Consider the following 22,791-nt stretch of genomic DNA (forward strand, 5'->3'; position numbering starts at 1 on the left):
GGAGAGAATAGTCATATAACAATGATGAGAAAAATTGTGGATACTGTTGCCTTTCCAGCAGATTTTTATTAGTGTTCAACTCATAGCCACAATCTTTCTGTTGGTGAGGGACAGTTACTTCATATCTTCTCTGTGTTAAACTTTGTATATGTTATATGAGATTTCACAGAATGCTTGTTTTCTAGCTGTAAATATCCAAAAGGCCTACAAGAACACCTAAGAACACTTAATAGAGGTATAATCAATACAATATTTAACAAGCTGAACCTGTGAGCATTTTGAGAATGGAAGCCACCACCAAGCAGGCTCTACTATTAATTCATTGGGGAAAAAATGTGTGTGTATGTATATATATTTTTTCATTCCCCTTTATTAATCTTAACATTCTATTGAGAGACATAGAAAAATAGGCAAATAATTATTATGAGGAAACAAATAAGTAGCAGTGACAGAACAACTTTAGATAGAATAGCAGTGAAATCCTTTGGGGAAGTTGGTATTTAAACTAAGATTTTAAAAATGAGGTAAAGTTAGCCATGTGTAGACAAGGATGTGTCAACTAATTTTTATTATGTAAGAAACAGATTTTATTTAGTTGTTTAAAACAACAACCTATATTCACTCACAGTTTTCTGAGTCGGCAGTTGGGGCTGAGCTCAGCTGTAATGGCTTATCTCTGATCCACATGGTGTCATCTGGACTCACCAGTACATTTACAGTTAGGTGACAGTCATTGACTCTACCCATACACGTCTGGTGGTTGGCTTGTTATCAGCAGTCACAATGGAGGCAGCTGCACCATATTCACTTACTATTCAGCAGGTTAGCCTAGGCTTGTTCACATGGTAGTAGACTAGGGTTCCCAATATCATCAAGAGAGGATTATTCCAATGCACAAGCTTTTTTTAAGCCTCTGTTTGCATCATATTTACTAACAATCCATTGGCCAAAGCAAGTCACATGACAGAGCCCAAAATCAGAAGGTGGAAAACTAATCTCCACATCTTGATGAAATGCATATGGGTGCACATAGAGAGACAGGAAGAATTTTATCTATTTTGTAATCATCCACCTGAGTAAGGGCTTTTTTTTTTTTTAAGATTTTTAGAAATTTCATGTAATGTCTGAAACATTTATATTAACATATTTCCATACAAATAACCCAAAGAAAGTTTAGTATTAGTTGCTTTGTTTGTTTGTTTTCTTGTTTATACTGCAGGTTCTTATTAGACTTTAAGATGAAAGGACTTCCTTTACCAGCTATTGAGGCTTATTATAAGCCCACAGTAAGAAATTGTGATTATGGCATAGGAATAGACAGTAAAGTAATGGAACAAAATAGAAGCCAACCCATGCATATTTGGCCTAATAACAACATGGCACTTTAGAACAGTGGAGGAAAGTAAGGTCTTTGCAATAAATGGGCTGTACCAATTAATAATTACATAAAAATAAAAATGAAATTTAACCCTAATGTGCACCATACATGAAAATCAATTTCAGGTAGATTATAGGATGCAAAATAAGACTCTCTTACTGACCTTGGGAAAAAGTAAGAGTTCTTAAATAAGACACAAAAAGTATTAAATCATAAAGGAAAAATGTTCTTTAAAATTAAGAATTTCATTTTATCAAAAAACACTATGAAAAGAATTAAAAGGCAAACCAGAGAAAAGGAAGAAATATTTGCAACACATCTAGCCAGTAACAACAAATAACTAGATTAAGTAAAAATGCTTAAGAAAAATCAGACAACCAAATAAAAAGAATGGCCTAATGCCTCAAATATGTCTTTCATAAAGAGAGAAATTATCAACAAGCGGCAGAAAGAGGAAGCAAAGCCATCTGGATAAATCAAATAATAGTTTATGCAGTAGAAAGGTTTTTCTGTATTTTCAAGGCTCTGTTTTGCCTCATTTGTGTAACTTTTACATTTCATGTAACCTAAAAATATTTATTAAACCCAGGGCTTACTCAAATATTAATCACTGATATCCATTTTTGACATCCATTAAAGTGAGGAGGAAAGCATCTACACCATGTAGATTCCCATTATGCCTCAGTGGACTGAGGTCAGGCCTGGTTTGAGGAAAATTTCCCAAGGCTCTAGCCAAGACTATAGGGCCTTTGAAGAAGAGAGGAGAGAAGGATGGCTATGGTTAATATTTATTGAATATTTGTTATATACCAGACACTTTGCTTAACGCTTTATGTGGATTACCTCATTTAATTCTCACAGCATCCTCATGGATGAGGAATATGGTGATGTTAAGTAACAGGAATTCAGCCACCAGATTTTGTGCTGCTAACCTGAGTGCCTCTTTCCTAACTACAGTTTTTTTTGTTTGTTTGTTTGTTTGACATCCTTATTGGCGTATAATTGCTTTACAATGGAGTGTTAGTTTATGCTTTATAACAAATCCTAACTACCTTTTAATAGCGTCTTTCTTAACTGTTCCATTTGGGAGAGAGGAGAGGGATCATCATATTTCCCAGTTACAAGGCTCATCCCAGAATTACTACAAGTTTATTTGCCTTATCTACTTCCTGACATACCTTAGGCTTTGGCCTTTTATTGGCTTTGAGGTCCAGGAAGGTGCAAAATGTAGAATAAAAACGCTCCATGCATGGTGTGAAGATGAAGTATGACATCCTCTTACCCCCACTTCTCTTCATGTGTGAATGCCCATGTAAGGCTTTATAATCTTGCGACAGTCAGCTTATTTGCTGTGGTGGGAGTGGAATAGACAGGCGGAACCTGTCATCCTAGGACCTAACACTTACTTAAGTAGTGCTGGTTAAATAGAGATACAGGTATACTTAATGTGTTCAGGTACTATATTTTAACATTTAGCATTATATAAAAATACTAAAATGAATAATTAAGACTTACGGGTTTTTCATGTATGTTTCCAGTTTCTTCCCACTTTGCGAGGTAGCATTTCTGTCACTTTGATTATGCACAGAAACAGATATTACCTGTTTCTCATAAATATTTTCATTCATTTTAAGAAAATATAAAATCAGTGTCTCAATTTCTCAAGGAAACCAATGTCATACTGAACTAAGAAAAATCGTTTTTGCTTATGTTTTGCAGACTTTGGATAATGAGATGAGTACAGATGATGACAATGAATATGCAGAAGAAAAGGAGAGCTACATCTGTGCAGTGTGTCTGGATGTTTATTTCAACCCCTACATGTGTTACCCTTGCCACCACATCTTCTGTGAGCCCTGCTTACGGACTCTTGCCAAAGACAATGCCGCAAGCACTCCCTGCCCATTGTGTCGGACAATTATTTCCAGAGTCTTTTTCCAGACAGGTAACTGTTGTCTTTCATTGACACAATTACCTGACTATTTTGACTACCTCTTTGTTCCAGTTCTAAAAGTACTTTATGAATTATCATGAGAAAGTTATTGAAAATCATATACAGCATAATTTGTTACTCTCTAGTTTATAAAACAGTGCTTGCCCAACTCATTAGAACTTGTTAAGATCATAGAATCATAGATGAGAATAGTTTCTCGTCTCTAGTCCTCTATTCAATGTTGAGATCTTTTCTAAAGCATCCTAACTAGTTATTGTTCAGCATGTACTTGAACATCTCCAGTGTCAAGGACATTCCATAAAAATTTGAAGCAGCCCTGTTGATTATGTATTCCTCAAATCTGCCTTCCACTACTCCTCATTCTTTGGCCCATGCTTTTTCCTCTGAAGTCTCAGAGAATAAATCTGTAAATATCTGAGGATAACTATTAGGCCTTTCCTCCAGACTCCAACTCTTCTCAACCTTCTTGTTGTTCTTAAGGCCTTTCTTCTTGAAATAGAAGATAGCAAAATTGGAACAAGGATTTGTTTACCTAATTATCATGTAAAGATGGAATATAACACAATATTTAAAACATACTAGTGAAGAAAGGAAAAACGAATGAATGTGGAACATAGAAACCTGCTAAGGTGAAAGGGAAGAATGATAGAAGTAAGCAGAGCTGATATTTATTGAGTGCACTATTGTGTGCTAAACCTTAGGGGAGGAAATTTCTTTTTTTTTTTTTTTAAACATCTTTATTGGGGTATAATTGCTTTACAATGGTGTGTTAGTTTCTGCTTTATAACAAAGTGAATCAGCTATACATATACATATGTTCCCATATGTCTTCCCTCTTGTGTCTCCCTCCCTCCCACTCTCCCCATCCCACCCCTCCAGGCTGTCACAAAGCACCGAGCTAATATCCCTGTGCCTTGCGGCTGCTTGCCCCTAGCTATCTACCTTACTACATTTGTTAGTGTGTATATGTCCATGACTCTCTCTCGCCCTGTCAAAACTCATAGGGGAGGAAATTTCTATATCCACATTCTCGCCTCAACCATAGAGGAACCAAATGAGGATCAAAGTATGTACTTTATTAATAGTAAAACTGTAGAAAACACATGGCACATTTTTCTTCCGCAAAAGAAAATCCAAGGACCCATCTGCAAGGAAGAATCAGTTTATAAAAATAAGCTTTGCATGCCTTAACCCAACCAGCTGCATGAAGACTTGCAAACCTGGCTTACAGGCTCAGTAATCAAACAGTGAAGAGAAAATATAGCTTTGCCTCTCTGATCTTTGCCTAGTGCATATAGTTTGGAGCGCAAAATCACTGCACTGAGCACAGACAGACCTGGAGACAAAAGGACATGCCAAGCACAGTTGACTCTACCCAATAGAGAAACATGGTCAGGGACTGCAGGCTGTCATCTGTCACACTGGCAGATCACTCTTCCTTTCATGGGGAAGAGCAAGTAAGGAGTGGAGAGAGGGAAGGGAGCAATTCCATGGGAGGACAGAAGCTTACTGGAAGTTCTTCTTCTCTGGCTTACATTGAAGCGGGAAAAATAGGGGTTCTTTTCTAGTACTAGATCCCTTGCTAGGTGCTTTGGAATGAATGAAATGTGAAGAGTAACATCTCTTTCTCAGTGTTATCTCTGACCATCTATGCAAGAAAACGTTTACTGAAAGCCTGTTTTGAAGGGAAGCATCTAGGCGATGTACATAGTGATTTAGACAGATGTCCCTGCCTTCCATGATCCAGTTTAATGTTGACAGGGATTTTAAAATTGCTTTCCTTCATGTCTTAAAACAATAATGACTTGACTCTCTCTTGGTTCATTTATCAAAGCAACAATGTCATATTTTCCTTTATTTCCAAAGTTGGTTCTTCTATATAATAAATCATATTGGGAATATTTATTCCAATAGAGACGAAATTTGGTTGCATACTGTCATTTAGAAGCTGGTAATAATAATGGGAATATACTACTTAGTTATTTATACCTATCTCAAAAAGATTAGACATGTTTTAAAATATATATGCAATGAAGTAGCAAGGCAAGGGAAGTACTGAATGAAGTATTTCGTTTTAATATTCTGGCTGCCTAAGAAAAAATAAAATAAGCATACAATTAAATGATTCTCATGATCGATGGAAAGAAACATACCAACTCCTAAGGGCAAGAGAAGTTTTTTCCAGTACTTTAAAAGAAAATTTTTAATGTGATTTCTAGGCATAGTGAGAGATGGAGTAGGCAGTGTCCTCAAAAACATCCTCAGAGCAAATGCAATATCAGGTGTTCTAACATGGTATCTTATGGTATTCTTTGATAAGAGCTGAGGGCATATCAGAGTATAGATTAGGGAAAGCAACATTGCCAGAAGCAAATACAATTTCATTATAGAAAAATCAGAGTATACAAATAAAATTATAAGCTCAAAATCCTCCATAGTCCTACCATTTAAAGATCACATCGTTTATCGAGTATTCTTCCAGAATATTTTATATCCATATACTTAATTATTTTTTTTGTAAAATGTTCATTTTGAACATAAGGCTTTTGACCTGCTTTTGTTTTACTTTTTAAAAAATATTTATTTATTTATTTAATTTATTTTGTCTGAGCTGGGTCTTAGTTGCAGCAGCAAGATCTTTAGTTGCAGCATGCGAACTCGTAGTTGCAGCATGCATGTGCTCTCTAGTTCCCCAACCAGGGATTGAACCCGGGCCCCCTGCATTGGGAGCGTAGAGTCTTACCCACTGGACCACCAGGGAAGTCCCTTGTTTACTTTAAATTCTTGTGATTATATCATTATCTACTTAAGCTATCTACTATTTAGTTTAGTTGTTTATCATTCATTTTTTTGCTGATATATATGGATAAATATTTGCACACATCTCCGAGCATTTCCTTGTAATGGATTTCCAGGAGTAGAATTGGTAGTTAAAGTCTGTACGTGTTTTAAGGCTATGTATATATTACAAAATTATGCTCCAAAATTATTGCAAGCAGCAATATAATGGGCTTATTTTCTCAACACTCTGGACTATCCATTTTTTTCCTTTTAAATCCCTTACCATGCCCTTTACGGATTTTTCTTTTGGTCTGTTCATCGTTTTCTTGTTTACTGCAAGAGGATTTTTTTTTTCAGTAATGTCAGCTTTTGTCATATGTGGCAAATCGCTTTCCTATTTTGTCATATGTACTTGAATTATGTTTATTATATCTTATGAATGTGCAGAACTTCTATATTTTATGTAGTCTTATGTAGCAACCTTTGCCTTTATTATTTCTAATTTCAAAGTTAGGTATTAAAAGGCCTTATCCACTACAGAATTACAGTAAATCCCCCTACATACGAATGAGTTGTGTTCTGAGAGCACATTCGTAAGTCCAATTTGTTTGTTAAGTCCAACAAACTTAGCCTAGGTACCCAACTAACACAATCAGCTATATAGTACTGTACTGTAATAGGCTTATAATACTTTTCACACAAATAATACATAAAAAACAAACAAACACAAAAATAGAACATTTTTAATCTTACAGTACAGTACCTTGACAAGTACAGTAGTACCAGCTACATCACCGCTGCTTTTATGCTTGCTTCCAGACATCCTGAGCTTGAAATAAAGATACTGTACTACTGCACTCTATACAGTACTGTACAGTAAAATACACAAAAGTACAACCACTTGTAGAGGATGCACACATGTGATAACATACGCCATACATGTGAACTAACTTATGTGATTGGACATGTGAACACACGATCGCATATTTGAAAGTTCGCAACTTGAAGGTACATATGTAGGGGACTTACTGTATATAAATAGTCTCTTTACCTATATTTATTTTGGATTTCATTTTGTCCTCATTTCCCTACTCTTAATTCCAGTCCATTTATTATGGTGTGCAGTTTGGTTAAAAATATAGTACCTTTCAAAAGCAAAACAAGAAAACCACAAACAAAAAATAATAATAAATCTTGCAAAATAGTTTTTTACTAATTTAGAAAGAATAAACAGCTTAAGTCATAATTTAAAAAAATATATAGTCCCTTTATTCTGTGTCTGTAAGCATTTATCCCACTAACATTTATTGAACAATTCATTTTTTTTCTATGCTGATTGAACTGCCTTTTTTAGGTAATGAAGGTAATTACTAAAATGTTTCTGTGTTTTTTGGCAGCTGTTCTTTTCCATTCATATTTCTATCTTGTCCTGTACCATTACTTTGGTCTTATAATTATTTTAGCTTTATGTTTTAATAACTCACAAGTGAATTAATTTTATAAGTTGTTTGGGGAATAATTCACATTTTTAATTGACATTTTTATAACATTGTTATAATATTATAACATTGTTATAATATTGAAAGCATATTGCCTCTCAATAACATTTCTGTAATTTCCTTTCAAATGGCACAGCAAAATTCTTATTAGCTTTATGCCTGTATTTTTTTTTTCTTTTTGCTGTACGCGGGCCTCTCACTGTTGTGGCCTCTCCTGTTGCGGAGCACAGGCTCCGGACGCGGGGCCAGCCGCTCCGCAGCATGTGGGATCCTCCCGGACCGGGGCAGGAACCCGTGTACCCTGCATCAGCAGGCGGACTCTCAACCACTGAGCCACCAGGGAAGCCCTATGCCTGTATTTTTTTGTTGCTGCAATTGTAAATGGGATTTTTTTCCTCTTCTGGTTTCAGCTGCTTTTGTTGATATTTTGGGAGAAAGTCAGTTTCCAATCTTACACTATTCTGTTAACTTTACTGAACCCTGAGAGTTATTTATTAAGTGAATGAATTAATCATCTCAGCTACCTAATGTCACCATTCCAATTGTGTACAAACCAGGGGACAGTTATTATCAAAGATTAAAGTGGGAAGGTTGTCATTTTCTAAAGGAACTGAAGATATTTGGCAAATGAATAAGGGGTTAGTTGTAATTTAGAGTAGTTCAGTGGATAGAGTTATGATGAAATTCCTTCCAGATTTATTCCATAGAGTGTGCTTAGGAAAATAATGATTTAAACCACTCTCAATATAACATTCAGTATTTCATGCGATTTTGCTTAAATTTCTTAACACTGTTAGATGTGATCTTGATAAAGTACTTGATACACTAGAAGTTGAGAGTTTAAAGTGGGAGAGCATATATAGAAGACAGGGTAGAAGGCATTAATATCATTTGTTAGTGGAGGTCAAGGTAATACTGTCAAAAGTTAACAGAGTGGCATGGACATATATATACTACCAAATGTAAAATAGATAGCTAGTGGGAAGCAGCTGCATAGCACGGGAGATCAGCTCGGTGCTTTGTGACCACCTAGAGGGGTGGGATAGGGAGGGTGGGAGGGAGACGCAAGAGGGAGGAGATATGGGGACATATGTATAGCTGATGCACTTTGTTATCAAGCAGAAACTAACACACCATTGTAAAGCAATTTAGTCCAATAAAGATGTTTTTAAAAAAAAGTTAAATAAATAAAACTAGCAAATATGGGAAAAAAAAGTTAACACAAAAACATACAAAAAATAGGTAGTAGACACTATTGGTTGCTAATTTATATCCATTACATCTTTCTTCGTAACATACCCTGAGTTTTATTCCAGTATTTAACTCCCTCAGCATAGGTCAGGTGGCTTCTGGGTAGATGAGCCCATCTTTGGCTTTTTGGTAATCTATTCCTTTTGCCAGTGATAGGTTCATAAATGGTCATGTGTTTCAGTTCTGAGTGATGAGGTGAGACTAAAATTTGCCTTTACTCTTAAGACACGAGATGGAAAAGCTAGTTTCTTCCCCATTGGACATAAACAAGAAGGTGTGTAATAGGGATAATTACTGGCAGCCATCTTATGAGCAAGGGGGGAACCAGCTGAGTATAAAGTCTTTATTTTGGATAGTAAAACTAAAGAAAGAAATGAACAAGGGGTCTTGATGACATTGTTTAACCACCAAGTCAGCCAGGTTTGAAGCCTATCCTACCTTTGAATTTTCTATTACATGAAATATTAAATTTATTAATTAACTAAGGCAGTTTGAATAAATTTTCTATTAGTGTACACCAAGAGCATCCTAACTGATGAAAGCATACTAATAATGAAGGTAGACAATATAGAAACTAAAAATGATATTATTCACAAAAATTTGAGAGGTGAGAAGGGAAGAAGATATTGCAAAAGACCCAAATCCTCCTAGAAGGAAGTCAATATTATTTAAAGTTGATAAATTAAAAAATAGTGAAGAAGATTTCTGGAATGGTAACGTGAGAAGCTTCATGGATCCTCACCCCAGCAAAACAACTGTTTAACTGGTGAAATGATTTTTATTTCATTTAAGTCTATGGAAATTGTCCTAAGGATGTACAGCAAATAGAAAAACATTTATTTTTTAAAAATTCTACTGAAGTCTACCACTATACTCAGTAAGAACATAGAGAGCCTGTCACATTTACAAATTCAGATGCAAAGGCATGAACTTGGAACCCTCCCTCACACTATGAACTCACACACACACACACACACACACACACATACACAAATTAACTTAAAATGGAACAAAGACCTAAATGTAAGAGGTAAAAATATAAAACTCTTAGAAGACAACATAGGTGTAAATATTTTTTGAAATTGTATTAGGCTATGGTTTCTTAGATATGACACCTAAAGCACAAACAGCCAAAAAAGAAATAGATAAATCAGACTTCATCAAAGTTAAAAACTTCTCTGCTTAAAGGGATATTATCAAGAAAGTGAAAAGATAACCACAGGATAAATGCAAATATTTGTAAGTCATATATGTGACAAGGATCTAGTATCTGGAATATATAAAGAACTGTTACAACTCAAGAATTAAAAAACAAATAACCCTATTTTAAAATAGACAAAGAGTTTGAATAGACAGTTCTCCAAAGAAGATATAAAGATGGCCAATAAGCATGAAAAAAATGCTCAATATCATTAGTCATTAGTTGCAAATCCAAACTATAATGAGATATCACTTCACAGCAACTAGGATGGCTATAGTTAAAAAGATAGACAACAACAAGTGTTGACAAGGATATGGAGAAATTGGAACTCATATATTGCTGGTTGGAGTATAAAATAGCAAAGTCACTTTGGAAAACAGCAGAATAAGTTTTGCACATGGAAGACTCTAAGCCTGCTTGTGAGATTGGGAAAAGTTCTGGTGTTAACTAGAGTTCTTTTGTCTGTGGAGATGAAAAAGAATCCAGGATGGGCAGAGCTGAGGAGAAAGACCTCTGGATAGGGAAGACCTTTCTTATTCATTGACTGACAGCCTCATTCTTTCCAACAAGGAACTCCCACATCAGCACCCCAACAGTAGGTCTGTTCAGAGAGGTGCTACATGCTGTATAACAGGATCTGCAGGCCACCTTCATCAGCAGGCTGAGGAAGGGAAAAGGCTATGTCTTATGAGCATTAAATGGAGAGAGGGTCATCCAAGTGAGGGAGGAGGAATCCCTCAGCCAAGGAGATTATGGTTTCGTTGTGAAGGAAGGCATCATATTTTCTTGAATTGACTTTATGACTGAAGCCTTCAAACCAAGCATGTCACTGCCCCTATTGTGGACTGACTTTGAAGAACACTGCTATGGGCTGTCCTACGATAGACTCAGTGTTCATTGTTCAGGGATCCCAGCCCATGCTCATGTGGAAGATACAAGTGTCTCAGGTACTGCATAGGGAGCCACAGGGTCAGTACAACTTAACTCTAATTGTGAAGTCACTCACTGCTCTCACCTCATTCAGATGTACCCACACCTCAGCAAGGAGGATTTCTACCCTTGTTCCACTATTTTCCTCCATTCAACTTTTGTCTCCTTTTTTGACCACCCACCCCATGCCACTACTCTTGTGCCTTTACATGGTGGAACTAGATGCTGATAAGCAGAAGTGCTGGTGAACTCCATTGGAAAAAAAGGCAAAGAAAATGGCTAAGTCCTCACCTTGTGTGTAGAAGTCCCTAAGTAAGTAAAGAAATGACATTTAACCTAATCTAGGATTTTAAGCATAAAGCACGCTTATGATATTTTTCACCAGGGATATTTTGGCTGTCACAATAATATGAGGATGCTACTGGCATCTAGTGAGCAGGGGTAGGGATGACAGATTTCCTGCAGTGTTTGGGCCAGTCCCACACAGTGACGAATTATCCTGTATTCTGTCTGACTTTTAGATGTCCCACTGGGCTTTATCCAGGACATACAGCTCATCCAAAAGAACATCACACTTCCTCTTTTTATCCACTGTGACAACCTGTAATTGGTCTTGTTCTATTGTCCCTATTCCCATTAACGGCATTTCATACTTTCTCTTATTCTATACTAAAAAAATCTGGTCTGTTCATTCTTATGCTAATAGTGGTTCTGTTCTTGTGTTCATCCATGAAAATTTTCATTTTTTCATTTTTCTGTTCATCTTGTACAGAATCATCACTGCCTCCAAAATCCAAACTTGTTCCTTTTTTTTTTATTGAGGTATAGTGTATTTACAATGCTGTGCCAGTCTCTGCTGTACAGCAAAGTGACTCAGTTATACACAGACATTCTTTTTTCTTTATATTCTTTTCCATTATAGGTTTATCAGAGGATATTGAATATAATTCCGTATGCTATATACTAGGACCTTGTTGTTTATCCATCCTATATATAATAGTTTATATCTGCTAATCCCAAACTCCCAGTCCTTCCCTCCTCCACCCCCTCCCCCTTGGCAGCTGCAAGTCTGTTCTCTATGTCTGTGAGTCTTTCTGTTTTGCAGATAGATTCATTTGCACCATATTTTAGATTGCATATATAAGTGATATCATATATATTTGTCTTTCTCTTTCTGACTTACTTCACTTAGTATGATAATCTCTAGTTGCATCCATGTTGGTGCAAATGGCATTATTTTGTTCTTTTTTATGGCTGAGTAGTATTCCATTGTATATATGTACAAACTCATTCTTTATCAGTAGGAGTATCTATTTCATGATGTCTTTTAGTGTAGTCACTCTTGTGCATTAATATATGGAAAAAATATATTTTATTATAAAAAAGAAATAGAAAAATAAGCATAATGATTAGAGCAGTGTTTCTCAAATTTCTCTCATTTTCCTACCACCTTTACAATTTTTACTGTATCCACATACCACCAGAATTACTTTTTTACTTAAGGATTTTCTTCATATCAACACACGTTTTTTAAAAAAATACTTATTTTAGCCTCATCCTTAACAATTTATTTGTGAATTTATGTATTTGATGTTCTAGTTTATACATTTCTTCTAATATACACTAAAATAAATAGGTAACTATGAAAATTTTTAAATTTTTCATTCAATTTCATCCTAAATCCTTTCACATATGGCTAGTGGTTTGCAAACCAAGTGTTGAAAAACTCCTGCCTTGCAGGAGGTTAATGGAGGTTAATCTCCAGAAAAAAGCTTGAAAACAGGAATATTTAAAACAGTCCCTGGGGATTGTGAGTGGAGCTAGATATAGAGGGAGTGGAATAGATCTTCATTGTTGTTTTGGTTTTGGTTTTGGTTTTTTAAGCCTTTTAACATCATTTGGATCTTTTCAAACCATGGGCATGTGTTACTCTGACAGTTTTTAAAAATAAATAAGTAAACCGAAGTGCAGCATTAAATATGATTGTGGGCAGGGAGGATGGAGTCCTGTTTCTTTTCATACAGAAGACAGAGAATCATGGATTCTTTGAAGCCAAGAATGGATGCTGTGATAACCTTTTTTTTTTTTAACATCTTTATTGGAGTATAATTGCTTTACAATGGTGTGTTAATTTCTGCTTTATAACAAATTGAATCAGCTATACATATACTTATATCCCCATATCCCCTCCCTCTTGCATCTCCCTCCCTCCCACCCTCCCTATCCCACCCCTCTAGGTGGTCACAAAGCACCAAGCTGATCTCCCTGTGCTATGTGGCTGCTTCCCACTAACTATCTGTTTTGAAGATCCACTAGTATATCCCTATCCATAGGCTTTCAAAAGCCTTTTTCTAAATCTTGAAGTGTAACTTTAAATACAAAATAATAACAGTATACATCATAACAGTACAAAGTACTTAGCATTTTGTCTTTATCATACTAAGAGCACAATAAAGGTTATTGTTGGATTGGGATTAATTTAGTAGATCTCCTCTTGGTCTTATTATTCCTCTAACAGAGTGTAAACTAGTTATTCTTGGGTAATGAAACAGTTACTGAAATAATTCTTAATGCTCCAGAGTCTTAAAGGACATCAATAAGCACAACTTAAACACAAGGTGGCTGAGATGAAAGCTTGGATAAATTCTCTAACCTAAGAAGGTCTTATAGTACTAGCAGATTTCTCCTGGGCCAAAGGGTTAAAGTATTTGTAACAACTCTTTTCCTATTCAGGTATAAAAATGATGGGTATAAAATATTGCAGTACCAAATATTAAGTGGAATTATTACATTAAAATGGATAAAATTTTAACTGTAGTTTATCTACCTAGTGAAATAGGAACTCCTAAATATTAACATCAATTAAGCATAAATTATATTCTGTAATGACTTGTATATTGTAAAATCCATAGCTCCACTTTGACAAAGTGTCAAATATAGAATTTTTGTTTTTGGTTTGGTTTGGTCCCTGTTGTATGTGCCTCTGTCATCAGGCTACATATTTAGTTGGAGACGGAACTTCCTAACTAGATTTTAACTTTGAACAGTTCACTAGGAAAGGGTAAGAAAATCAGGTTAAAATTTATATTCAGAGGATACATAGATAAATATTCATAAGTATTAATGAGATACTCCTGGTTGGTCTCTCGTTCCCAACATTCAGATTTCCTCTTGCCACCAAATCACATAGGACATGCAGTTACTAGGAGACCTTGCAGCCGCCCTAGGGTGAGAACCTGCCAGGTCTGAAGAGTTGGTTCTGAGGCTTATCTTACTCATATTTCTTTGAGTCAAAGTAGTCATATTCTGTTAAATGCAAGCTGCAATAGCAGACTCCAGTTTTCTCTAACTGGTAGTGTTCCCCTCATAGATGAACCTTTCTGGGTGCTCACATGGGTATAAAATGAGTTTCACTAGGAGAATTAGGGTCCCTTACAAGTGAGACTTTCTTGCCCCTCTTGCAGAGGTGCAGATCAAGCATTGCCCTTGAAACCCTGAAGACAGTTTTAAGATAGTTTATAGATTTTCATTGATGTCTAGTAAAGTGAGCTCAAATGTTAATATATTAGCCCTTCTCTGTTCCTGTGTAAGGGAACGATCTCAAATCCCCTTGAAGCAGCATCCTCACTCAATTTTACTCCTGCTGCTGTAAAACAATACAAAGAAAACTATCTTAGATTGTATATTCTTGAAAAATTACTATTTTTCATCATATTAAATATATAAACATATACATCAACATATTAAAGAAGAAGAGTGAGATGAGACTAATCTAAAAGTTCTAAAGATCATCTCACAAGAGGTTACTTAAACTAAATGCTATGTTTAAAAAATGAGGGTTAAGCATCAGCTGGTAAAGATTGTTTTGTTAGAAATCTCCCTTTTTATACAAATGCCCACTGATTGGGACTCTTCATTCACAATCTTGTCTATTCCTTGCAAATGTCCTTTATTGTACATTAATCTCCTGGAACCAAATAATGCCTGTGAACAAGCATGTCCAGTGCCTGTTGAAATGAAGGAAAGTTGGATTTCCACTTAAAATCAGGGCTCATTCTATATATATAATGCAAAACTCTTGGAGAAGTAGTCTTTTTTTTTAACTTTTATTAAAACATGCTTCAAATTTTTTTGTCAAATCATCTTTTTGCAAGTTGCATCTTTGTGAAAAATGAAATATTATGTATCAAACAACATAGGACTCAGAAGGGAATTGTAGGGAAAAAAAGCTTTCATTATAATGAGACATAATTTTAAGTAGGTAAACAAGGCCTTTAATAATCTAAATGAGATGGGTGGACACATATATCCTAGCCTTTTAAATTAGAACATAATACCACTGGGTCCATCTAAATGACTGTGCCCTGTATTTATAATAATACTCTTATTATATTCCCCTCATTAATAGGACCCTAAGGCCTGAATTAACCCTATCATGGCACTTACCTCATAACTTAATGGTTACCTATTTACTAGATAGGATTTAATGCAGGTACTATGCCTGTTTCACAGTTTTAACTCTTATACTTAGCAGAATGCTTAAAACTATTACTAACAAATATTTGCTTAATTATAATTAGTTGTTTAAATATAAAATTGCCCATATTGAAGCATAAAGCAGAAATCAGAGTTACACTACCCTATTAGTACTGCCTGTAGTTCAAAATTGTGCTGTGTATGTGGTTGTTCTTATTTTATTCTTTATGGTACGATACAGTGAAACTCATGGTAATATACACTGTAATAATGTGAATTATGTTTTTATGTAGTTGGTGATTGACTCCTGCATTCAGCCAAGTCAAGAAGACTGGAACTCTTATCTTAACACTTATTTACTATTTCTATGATAGTGTCACGCAAAGATGCTGCTGTTTCCACTGGTACTGCCACCACATTTAACTAAATGTACCATTTGAGTAGACTTTAGAATCTTTCCAGGATATTCAGGGTTTTGTCTTTTTCTAGCATATTGAATGATATGAATTATTGATTACATCTAATACATTATAATGTATATTGTATTAAGAAGCCTCTACTCCCTAAGAGGTAGGGTTGGCAAAGGAGGAGATAAAGGTAGTTTTTATCACCTTTTACTCCGAGCTCTACATCTTGGTCTGCCTTCAGATTTTTCTCAGTGCTTCTTCCAGATAATTCTGAGAAAGGTAGTACTGAATATTTTTTTTGTTGGAATATCCTGGAGTTCCAAGTTCAAATGCCACTAGAATGAAGCAACACTGTTCTATAGAAAGAACAACATCCTTGGGTAAGGTTTGTACAGTTTATACCAGAGTGATATAAGGTTTAACCTATTTAAATAAATTCAGGTTATTTTAGAACAGAAAAGGATTTAAGGTCATTTCATCCAGTGGTTATCAAATTTGACTGTGCATCAGAATCACCCAAGGAGCCTGTAGAAAGCAAAGACTCCTAGGTCACATCCACAGCAATTCTGCTTCAGTAATATCTGGGCAAGGTCCTAGAATTTGTCTTTTTAACAAGTGCCCTCAGCAATTTTGATGCATAGCCAGGCTCCAGACGTGTATTTTGGAATCAGTGATCTAGTACAATGCCCAGCAGACAGGAATTACCTTTAATTAATTTCTATATTTATAGCTATACCAGTAAAGTGCTAGGCACATAGCTATTGCAAAATATATGTTTGCCAGAGATAGGGTAGAAAGTGAGTACAAAGAGAAGTTCAACAACTTACGAAAGGTGCCACAGTTAAGAAGCATTAGAACCAGTTCTTATTTGCCCCAGAAATGGAGGGATAAGGGCTTCTAGGTCCTCTTTTCTCCAAAGGCCTTTCAGATCAGTGTAATAAATAAAATCTTCCAACATCTCATAAGATTATATTATGAACACATGTATTTATGTTCAACAAAATGTTGTAGGTACATCTCCCATCTCATTTTGCACATTTTAGTAATTTCTCTGATCATAGTTTTTGTAGGTATTATAAATATTTTTATGAACCCTTTTTTTCTTTGGTGCATTAATCACATGGGTTTGTTATGTAGGTTAAAAGTGCATTGTGTAATAAGTTCCTTGAAGCTAGAAAACAAAAATATCACAGTTATCATTATTACTTTTACCTCTCTCATGTATCCTCTAAGAGAAGTTTGATTTGTGACCAGCTTTCAAAACTGCACTTATTGGCCAACTCTTACAAGAATGTCTTTTTGATCTGGTTTACTGAAATCAGTTACACTTCCAAATAAGTTTTCATTTTAAGAGAGGGCAGTGCAGTGGCATCCTCTGGTTATTGCATCAACATTTTAGAGCATGGCTACAAGCTCTCCAGAAGGAGGAGGAGGTGGAGAGGAGAAAGAGAAAGGAGAATAAGAATTCTTGAGTTTCAAACTCTTCACCTTGGTTTGTATTATCTCCCACATGAAATCATTTACCCACCACACTGGTCTTACTTTTAAAGGCATTTAGGAAGTTGTGAGTCAATTTGCCCTAGAGTTAATTGTCAACACAATACCACTTATAGGATTTTTAATTTCTCAGAAAATACCCTGAATTACAGTCATCACTGCTTAAGGATAAGCCCTGCAAGAATTGTTACTATAAGTGAATTATGTTATAAGTCATTTGATAATCTCTTCCATTCTCTTCATCAGTATGAATGACACTGATGAGTCCTTTTAACCAGGTAGTAGTGCCATGACCATCTTACACTAAGGGGCTGTTCACAGGCAGTGGGCAGAGTGGACATTGATAAAACACCTGTGCACTGCTGCAGAAAACACTGCGAGAATATCCAATCTGAAATGATTTAACTATTAAACATATGAAGGATAAAACATTCACTAGCCATAACAACCTCCAACATACACGATGAGTACACAGACTATGAAATTACTTTTTCTCTATCTTGTGTGCTTTAATTACTGGCCCTTGGGTGTAGAATGGGGAAGGGAGTTGCCGGTTTAATACTTAACCTCCCTTGCTTGGAGTGTCTGTTTTTTACATTGTTTCTTTTGCTGTTAAATGTAAACTCTGAGAATGTTTTCCCTGTGAATTGCTTAAGGAAAGAATCAATCCTGGAGAGTAATTAGGAAAAATAGAGATAATTTGATGTAACTGGTTTGAGCAGAAGCTCAAAGCCTGAAGGATGGAAACAGAGAAGATAGTACAGGAATAATTGTGGGATGAAAGTAAGAGGGCATCACTGATGGAAAGACTACTTTATTTCTCAGTTAGTAACCAGCTCTACACTGGCCTCCCTGAGAAGAACTTCTCCATCAAACAGTTCAACTCGGATCATGCCTTGCTTTTCCCTGGCTCGTATCCAGAGACTCTTAAAGTGAATGTATGTGGGATCCAGTTCCCCCACCAGAGAGCAAACCCCTGCATTGGGAGCGCAGAGTCTTACCCACTGGACCACAACTAAGAGCCCGCATGCCTCAACTAAAAGATCCTGGGTGGGGCTTCCCTGGTGGCACAGTGGTTAAGAGTCCGCCTGCCGATGCAGAGGACACAGGTTCGTGCCCCGGTCCGGAAAGATCCCACGTGCCGCGGAGCGGCTGGGCCCGTGAGCCATGGCCGCTGAGCCTGCACGTCCGGAGCCTGTGCTCCGCAACGGGAGAGGCCACAACAGTGAGAGGCCCGCGTACCACAAAAAAAAAAAAAAAAAAAGATCCTGCGTGGTGCAGCTAAGACCCGGCACAGCCTAAATAAATAAATAAAATTTTAAAAATAAAGTGAATGTCATCACATGTGATCTTTGATTGGTATTCGTCTATTTCAAATGAATATTTTCCTTTTCTCTTTAACTCATTAATGTTTCTGAAAGGTTGAGAATTTATCTCTACATCTTTTAAACTTATTCATATCAGCAGCGTTAGCATCTAAATGGTCAACCCATCACATATGGAATGAAATAAAGAGACTATGACATAAAAAGTTCTAAGGATTTTTCCTTTTAATTATCACTCCTGAGCCATGGTTACACTCTAGTTATTCTATTGCTACACCCATAACACGTTTCCCCCCTTTTTCTGGTCTGCCTGTTTATTTCCATCTTTTAGACTGCAGTCTTCTTGAGGGCAGGGCTATGTCTCATTCATCACTGTGTTCTGCATATCTGGTGTAGTATCTGACATAGGAGCTGCTCAGTAGGTGTGTGTTCTATGTGTAGGCATATCAGAGTTGCATCAAATTCAGAGGAGTTAGGTTTGCTTGGGTTAAAAAAAAAAGTTGACTCTACTTTTGTCTTCACTGTCTTAAAGAGATCTGAATTTATTATCAAAATACTACAACAACCATTTTTCAGGTTCTTGCCATTTTACTCAAATTAATGTTTAAAAATACTATTTTCTTTTGCTTTACTCTAGAACTGAACAATGCCACAAAAACATTCTTTACTAAAGAATATTTGAAAAGAAAACAAAGCTTTCAGAAATCCAGCTCTGCAAAGTGGCCTCTACCAAGCCGCAGAAAAGCATTCCATCTTTTTGGAGGTAAGGAAGCTAATGCAAAAAAACAAAAAAAAAAAGGAAGAAAAGGAAAAAAAGTCTGGTAACATTGTCCAAGGTCTTCTTTAAAGCTGTTTTCTTTCTGCCTTAGATATATTAGTAGAAAAATATTTCTTTACTCATCAATGTTAAGTAAGGATTTTGCTAAGTATTCTTTTACTGAAAGCTACAGGTGTACATATGAAAAAATAGAGACTATACAGTAATAGCAAAATCTGAGAAAAACTCATGATTAAATTTACTTTGCCTTGATGTCAGTAATGTTTAATATGTAGAGAATGAACTCAAAAGTAACAGATTTGACAAAAGCTATATTTGACAAAAACATTGGTATTCCTTATAAAGGTTTTGAACAACTCATTATCGTAATTTAAGTTCATTTCATTTTATTGGTTCTAATCTGTTTTATTTTAATAAATTATTTCTCTTTTATTGAAGTATAGTTGATTTACCATGTCATGTTAGTTTCAGGTGTACAGAAGAGCAATTCAGTTTTAAATATGTATGTATATACACATATATATATATATTCCTTTTCAGATTCTTTTCCCTTATAGGTTATTACAAGATATTAAGTCTGGTTTCCTGTGCTATACAGTAGGTCCTTGTTCGTTATCTATTTTATGTATAGTAGTATGTGTATGTTAATCCCAAACTCTTAATTTATCCCTTCTCTGACCCTTTCCCCTTTGGTAACCATAAGTTTGTTTTCTATGTCATGGGTCTATTTCTGTCTTGTAGATAAGTTCATTTGTATCTTTTTTTTTTAAGATTCCACATATAAGTGATACCATATGATATTTGTCTTTGTCTGTCTTACACTTCACTTACTATGATAATCTCTAGGTTCATCCATGCTGCTGCAAATGCCATTTGTTCATTCTTTTTTATGGTTGGATAATATTCCATCATTCGTAGATATAGATATATAGACACACACACACACACCCCACATCTTTATCCATTCATCTGTCAGTGGACATTTAGATTGTTCCCATGTCTTGGCTATTGTAAATAGTGCTGCTGTGAACATAGGGGTGCATGTATCTTTTTGAATTAGAGTTTGTTCCAGATATATGACCAAGAGTGGGATTACAGGATCATATGGTAACTCTATTTTTAGTTTTTTAAGGAACCTCCATACTCCATTCTCTATAGTGACTGTACTAATTTACATTACCACCAACAGTGTAGGAGAGTTCTTTTCTCCACACCCTCTCCAGCATTATTTGTAGATTTTTTGATTTGAGGTGATACCTCATTGTAGTTTTGCTTTGCATTTCTCTAATAATTAGCCATGTTGAACATTTTTTACTTGCCTATTAGCCATCTGTATGTCTTCTTTGTAGAAATGTCTGTTTAGGTCTTCAGCCCATTTTTTGATTGGGTTGGGTTTTTTTTTTATATTGAGCTGTGTGTATATTTTGGAAATTAATCCCTTGTTGGTCACATCATTTGCAAATATTTTCTCCTGTTCCATAGGCTGCCTTTCTGTTTTGTTTGCGGTCTTTTTTGCTGTGCAAAAGCTTTTGAGTTTAATTAGGTCCCATTTGTTTATTTTTGCTTTTATTTCCATTACTCTAGGAGATGGGTCCCCCAAAAATATTGCTGTGGTTTATGTTAAAGAGTGTTCTGCCTATGTTTTCCTCTGGGACTTTTATAGTATCTGGTCTTACATTTAGGTCTTTAATACATTTTGAGTTTATTTTTGTATATGGTGTTAGAGAATGTTCTAATTTCATTCTTTTACATGTAGCTGTCCAGTTTTCCCAGCACCACTTACTGAAGAGACTGTCTTTTCTCTATTGTATGTTGTTGCCCACTTTATCATAGATTAATTGACCATAAGTGGGTGGGTTTATTTCTGGGCTTTCTATCCTGTTCCATTGATCTATATTTATGTATTTTTGCCAGTACCATGCTGTTTTGATTACTGTAGTTTTGTAGTACAGGCTGAAGTCAGGGAATCTGACTCTTCCAGCTCCATTTTTCTTTCTCAGGATTGCTCTGGCTCTTAATGTATTGTTGGAGGCAGTTTGCTAGTATTTTGTTGAGGATTTTTGCATCTGTGTTCATCAATGATGTTGACCTGTAATTTTCTTTTTTTTCTGGTATCTTTGTCTGATTTTGGTATTAGGATGATGGTGGCCTCATAGAATGAGTTTGGAAGTGTTTCACTTTCATACTATTTTATTTTAATATTTTACAAGTTGTCCCACAAGTTTAGGACAAGTAGAAAGTGTCCGTGCTTTAGTATAGAGTGTCTCATGCTTGTACAGAGGACAAGGAATACTTATTTCTGAGTTCATGTCTAACTAAATGTATGACCTCAGGGATATCATAGAAACCTCTTCTTTTGTTTGTTTCTGATCTGTAAGATGGTAATAATTATATATTCCTAATTAATATAGTTACAAGGATCAAATGAGCTGATGTGAAAGCACATTCTAAATTATAACTAATTGTACTATATAGATATAAGGAATTATCAAATTAGGGCAAGGCAATCTCTAATACCTTTTTCACCTTTGAGAATTTGTTATGTGTAATGATGATCAGACAGTATAAACATAAAATATAATTTCATCTTTTATAAAACCATGGTCTGTCAGAACAGTTTGTGTATTTACCCTTATGATGTTTTTGGGGGGTCTGGTTGGAGAAGCTCAGATATGGGGAACTCTGATCTTCAGGGAACCAGAGGGACTTCTACATAAGAAGACCAATAAGATCAGTACAGCAATGATGTAAACCAAAAGGAGGTAAAAACAGAGCCTTGTATGGTCGAGGCAAAAGATAAATTGAATTACAAAATCCTCAAAGTTTGAAGAAAGTAGTTTAAGGACAAATATAACTTTATACAGTAGTTTGAATGAAGAAACTTAGTTTAAAGACATTTTATAAGTACATACTGTTTTATAAAATGGTAAGTAACTATAGAAACCCATTGTCCATAGATTTGGTATAGATACATTTTAAAATATATTACATTTAGCCCAAAATATAATGTGAAATTCAGTCTTACTTAAAGGATTTCATACCAAAGAAGAGAAAATTTATTGTATGAATTATGTGCTTTAAAAGATTCCTTTGTATCCTACCTTCTACCCTATACCCACATTTTAAAAAGAATGGGTCACTCTTCTGATAACCCCTCAGTATCCTTTGTCTTTTTGTACTCTGGGGTACTGAAGCTATAAGTTAAATATTTGCTTCTTTGTGATTTAATCTTATTTGTCCTCCCCATAGAAGTTTCACAGAACTTCAGCTTTTTATAAGTTTTTATGGAGGAGGTTCAAAGTAGCTTTATTATA

General features: G+C 35.4%; 1 protein-coding gene across 1 annotated transcript in view; it reads left to right on the top strand.

Moving 5' to 3' along the window:
- RNF180 (ring finger protein 180) overlaps positions 1-22,791 on the top strand; it is a 251,854-nt gene that overhangs the window by 177,569 nt on the left and 51,494 nt on the right. Inside the window, exons 5-6 of the mRNA XM_024757495.1 lie at positions 3,098-3,323; positions 19,337-19,462. Of these exons, the coding sequence (XP_024613263.1) occupies positions 3,098-3,323; positions 19,337-19,462 (352 nt within the window). The remainder of the gene's footprint in view (positions 1-3,097; positions 3,324-19,336; positions 19,463-22,791) is intronic.

Source organism: Neophocaena asiaeorientalis, unplaced genomic scaffold (assembly GCF_003031525.2).
Source record: "Neophocaena asiaeorientalis asiaeorientalis breed wild unplaced genomic scaffold, Neophocaena_asiaeorientalis_V1.1 scaffold38, whole genome shotgun sequence".
In the NCBI taxonomy this organism is placed as follows: domain Eukaryota; kingdom Metazoa; phylum Chordata; class Mammalia; order Artiodactyla; family Phocoenidae; genus Neophocaena; species Neophocaena asiaeorientalis.